Genomic DNA, 5,000 nt, shown 5'->3' with positions numbered 1-5,000 from the left:
GGGGGTACGTAGGAGCCCTTGGGTGGAGGGCCATATGAATCCTTAGGTGGGGGAGGAGGAGGGCCATAGGAAGCTTTGGGAGCCTTAGGAGGAGGACCATAAGAAGCCTTAGGTGGAGGAGGTGGTGGGCCATAGGAAGCCTTTGGAGGAGAAGGAGGAGGGACATAAGAACCCTTTGGAGGAGGGCCATATGAACCCTTAGGTGGAGGAGGAGGAGGAGGAGGAGGAGGAGGCCCATAAGAAGCTTTGGGAGCCTCAGGAGGAGGACCATATGAAGCCGGGGGTGGGGGAGGAGGTGGGCCGTAGGAAGCCTTAGGTGCTTTGGGTGGGGGTCCATATGAAGCCTTAGGTGGCGGAGGAGGTGGGCCATAAGAAGCCTTGGGGGCCTTGGGAGGAGGACCATGAGAAGCTTTGGGTGCCTTAGGAGGAGGACCATAAGAAGCCTTAGGTGGGGACGGAGGGGGACCATAGGAGACCTCAGGTGGGGGGCCATAATGCTGAGGGGGGGCCTGGGCGTACACAAAGATGTGCTGGGGCTCTTCGTCGCGACCACCTTTTCCTTTGCTGCCGAAGCTGAATATGTCGGTGAAGCCTTTGAAGAAATCGAACATTCCCTTGCCGCCGCCGTCGTCGTAGCCGCCACCACCACCTCCTTTGCCGCCTCCTTTACCGCCGCCGAAGATGCCGCCGTAGCCACCACCGCCGCCCTTGCCGCCTCCTTTGCCGCCGCCGAAGATGCCGCCGTAGCCACCACCACCGCCCTTGCCGCCTCCTTTACCGCCGCCGAAGTCTCCGCCATAGCCGCCGCCATAGCCGCCACCCCCGCCACCGCCGCCCTTGCCGCCGCCTTTACCGCCGCCGAAGCCTCCGCCATAGCCGCCGCCATAGCCGCCACCCCCGCCACCGCCGCCCTTGCCACCGCCTTTACCGCCGCCGAAGATGCCGCCCTTGCCGCCGCCAAAGATGCCGCCGTATCCGCCACCACCACCTCCTTTACCGCCGCCGAAGCCGCCCTTGCCACCGAAGAGGCCGGCGTAACCACCACCCTTATTGTTTCCACCCTTGCCGCCCGGCTGTGGATGTGGGTGTGGCTGTGGCGGCGGCGGCGGCGGGTACGCAGCTGGCGGATAAGCTCTCTTCTGGATCCTGTGCCGCTCATCCTCCCTCTGAGGCATCCCCGCGACGGTCAGGGCCACCGCCGCTAGGAGCACCACCTGTCGGGGAGAAATTGTCAGTTAGCGTGGAAGTAACGTTAGCGTTTTCATGCGAGGGCTTGGTTAGGTAAGGTCACCCATCCAAGTACTGACCAGACACAACGTTGCTTAACCTCGCTGATCAACGTGATATGGTCGTTGGCGTTAGGTAAGGCTAGGTTTAGATTAATTCAGCTCTTTGATTTCACAGCTGATTCCTTCATTATGTAGACCACGATTTGAAGAGAAAACAGGAAAATAGGAACTTTGGTTTGAAATTCTTTAGAACGAAATGATAATTGTTAGCTTATATCTGATTCCTTCTTTCTTTTGTTCGTTTGTTTGTTTGTTCGCTCGTTCGTTCGTTCATTCGTTTGTTCGTTTCTTCGTTCCTTTTTTCCTTCCTTCTTTCCTTCCTTCCTTCCTTCCTTCTAACCTTTCCTCCTCATCCTTGTTCTTTATTTTCTTTACCACCGTTCTTCCGTTCTTTTTCCTCCCTTTTTATCCTTTACTTCCTTTCTTATATCCTTCCTCTCCGTATTGTCTCTTTCCTTCATATAAATCTAATTCTCTCTCCTTTTCTTCATTCCTTCCTCCATCTTCCCTCCCTCGCTTTCACCTTACCCTCCTTCCCTCTATCCTTCTTTGCTACTTTCCCTTCCTCCTTCCTTCCCATTCGCTTCTGTCTTTCTTCTTTTCCCTTTCCATCGCTTTCTCCTTCTACTCCCATCTCCATCATTTCTTCCCTTCTCACCATCATTTATTTTCTTCCACCTGTCATTCTTTCCAACTTTTCCTCTCTCCTTTCTTCCCTCTCCTCTCTCTATCCTTCCCTTCTTCCTTCCTTCCTTCTCTTTACCCTTTCTTCCTTCCCTCTTTTTTTTTCTCTCTATTTTCCCATCCGTCCACTTATCCTTCCTTCTTTTCTTCCTCTCCAGTCCTTCCCTTCCTCCTTTCTCTCCTCTTCCTGTTTCCTTTCTTCCTTCCTTTCCTTCCCTCTATCCTTCTAGGCGACTTTTCCTCCTTCCTTCCCTTCGTTCCTTTCAAATGTTTCAAATGTTTCTTCTCTTTCCTTTCCTCTGTCGGTCTTTCCCTTCTTCTTCCCTTTCTTTCCTCCTTTTCCTCTCCCTATCTTTCCTTTTCTTGTCTCTCCATCCTTTCCTTTTCTCTATGTATCCTTCCAGATGACTTTCCTTCCCTCCCTCCCTTCTTCCCTCCTTCCGTCCTTCCTTCCCAGCCTGACCGCCCCGCTTTCGCCGCCTCGCAAGGGCCCCAGCGGCCAGCGTAGCCCACCCCCCCCAAACACCCTCCACCACACAACGGTCTCTCCTCTTCTTTCCTCCCCCTCCTACATCTCTCGTATCGTACTCAAGGTGAAAGTTACTGTACGGTTTCTCCGCAACGAAATGAGGGACGCTCGCTTCTTACACCGCGTCAGGATAAGATGGTACTCTCTCTCTCTCTTTCTCTCTCTCTCTCTCTCTCTCTCTCTCTCTCTCTCTCTCTCTGAGTCCGGAAGGCGAGTATGACCGTTCATTTCCGGTCTATCATGATCTCTTCTCTTCTTATTCTTCCTCTTCTTCCTCTTTTTTATTTATTTTTTTCTTCTTCTTCCTCCTCCTCCTCCTCTTTCTCTTTCCTCGCTATGCTTCGGGAAGCTTGGGTAAAAATAAGTAGTTAATGATTTGTTTTTGTGTCTGTCTGTCTGTCTGTCTGTTTGTCTGTCTATGTGCATGTATGTTTCTAGTTATATGTATGCATATATATGATTCTCTCTCTCTCTCTCTCTCTCTCTCTCTCTCTCTCTCTCTCTCTCTCTCTCTCTCTCTCTCTCTCTCTCTCTCTGTCTCTCTGTCCATATGCCATATAAAGAGAAAGTGAAAGCGCAGACGTATTATTATCTTAGTGCCATTATCATTATTGTTATTAATATTATTATTATTATTATTATTATTATTATTATTATTATTATTATTATTATTATTATTATTATTGCTATTACTATGGTTATTATTATTATCATCATCAACATCATCATCGTGGAAAGGATAACAAAATAAGGGAAGCTGCAAGAAGCCGTCAGGCCTACATGTGGCAGTCCCGGCATGAAACATACCTATTTATTTCCACTATCATCCCCATCCACAAATCTGTTTAATCTTCTTTTTAAAGCTCCCTAATGACTCAGCACTAACAGCCTGATTACTAAGTCTGATGTTGTTGTTACTACTACTACTGCTGATGCTGTAGCCATTACTACTACTACTACTACTACTACTACTTTAGCATCACTGACAACATCCACAAGATTCCTCCTTCCCTCCCTCCCTCCCTTCCTTCTTGCCTGCCTTTCCTCCTTCTCTCCTTTTCTTGTTTCCTCCCTCCACTTCTCTCCGACTACCATACTATACTCTCTCCTCCCGCGGCTACACACACACACACACACACACACACACACACACACACAGTAAGTCAGAATGTTGTGTCTAGTCTTTAGTTAATTAATATCTGAAGAAGGGGTGAAGGAGGAGAAGGAGGAGAAGGAAAAGTAGGAAATCGTGGTATTAATTATTGTACTGGTGATAATAGTGATGGTGGTGGAAGTGGTGGTAGTACAGAAGGCAGGAGATGAGAAAGAAAGGATAGGAAAGACTGGAAGGAGGGAAGGAAGGAAGGAAAGACGGAAGGAAGATGGAGATAAATGAATAGAATAAATAAGGTATGAGAGGAGAAGTGAAAAAAAAAAAAGTGTACTTAGAGAGGAGGAGAAGAAGAAGAAGAAGAAGAAGAAGAAGAAGAAGAAGAAGAAGAAGAAGAAGAAACAAGAAGGAGAAGAAGAAAACAACAACAACAACAACAACAACAACAACAACAACAACAACAACAGCAACTAGTCAGACAGACAGACAGATAAACAGACAGACAGACAGACATGGAATTTCACGAATCTCGGCAGCTTAGAGATAGTGGAGAAGACGAAGAGGAAGAACAGGAGGAGGAGGAGGAGGAGGAGGAGGAGGAGGAGGAGGAGGAGAGAAGTCGTGTGTGGGTGAGGAGCAGAAGATTCGGGGTCGTGACCTGAAGAAGAAGAAAAAGAAGAAGGTGGACTTGGTTAAACTTTCTATCTACATTACAGATGGTGGTATATTGAGTGTGCAGAGAGAGAGAGAGAGAGAGAGAGAGAGAGAGAGAGAGAGAGAGAGAGAGAGAGAGAGAGAGAGAGAGAGATGGTTTTGGTGATTCACGTGAGGCGGTTAATGGCTAAGAAACAGGTGTGTGTGTGTGTGTGTGTGTGTGTGTGTGTGTGTGTGTGTGTGTGTGTGTGTGTGTGTGTGTGTGTGTGTGTGTGTGTGTGTGTGCTCGCTTGCCGACTGTCAGATAATAATAAAGTTCTCTTTTATCTTTTGTTGTTGTTGTTGTTGTTGTTGTTGTTGTTGTTGTTGTTGTTGTTGTTGTTGTTGTTGTTGTTGTTGTTGTTGTTATTATTATCATTATCATTATTATTATTATCATTATTACTATTATAGTTTTTCCTCTCCTTGCAGATCTTTTATTGTCGAGGTAAGCTGTTCCCTCTCTCTCTTTCTCTCTCTCTCTCTCTTATTCCCTATTATTGACACTAATAATCTTGTCTACATCACCCTCGTCTCATTCCTTAGCACACTTCAGTACTTCCATCATCTCTCCTCTTATTAATCTTGTCCTCTTCCGTTTTCTAATCCCGGAAGAACACGCGACACGCCCGTATCAGAAACGCTCTGCTCTCTCCACATTTATTTTCTAAGGCTACAGAGATTATTAACCGGG

At 47.6% G+C, this 5,000-nt stretch overlaps 2 protein-coding genes across 4 annotated transcripts in view; one reads left to right on the top strand and one right to left on the bottom strand.

The window, feature by feature from the left end:
* The window catches only part of LOC135111027 (ribonuclease P protein subunit p30-like), a 55,015-nt gene that overhangs the window by 6,509 nt on the left and 43,506 nt on the right, over positions 1–5,000 (top strand). The gene's annotated exons all lie outside the window — the stretch shown is intronic.
* Positions 1–5,000, bottom strand: part of LOC135111026 (mucin-2-like) — a 40,565-nt gene that overhangs the window by 17,286 nt on the left and 18,279 nt on the right. For all 3 annotated transcript variants that reach the window (XM_064023904.1, XM_064023903.1, XM_064023905.1), the window contains exon 2: positions 1–1,214. This exon is cut by the window's left edge and continues 561 nt beyond it. In XM_064023904.1, coding sequence (XP_063879974.1) covers positions 1–1,214 — 1,214 coding nt within the window. The remainder of the gene's footprint in view (positions 1,215–5,000) is intronic.

The sequence above is a fragment of the Scylla paramamosain genome, chromosome 21, assembly GCF_035594125.1.
Source record: "Scylla paramamosain isolate STU-SP2022 chromosome 21, ASM3559412v1, whole genome shotgun sequence".
NCBI lineage: Eukaryota > Metazoa > Arthropoda > Malacostraca > Decapoda > Portunidae > Scylla > Scylla paramamosain.
This window is presented reverse-complemented; position numbering and strand designations above follow the sequence as displayed.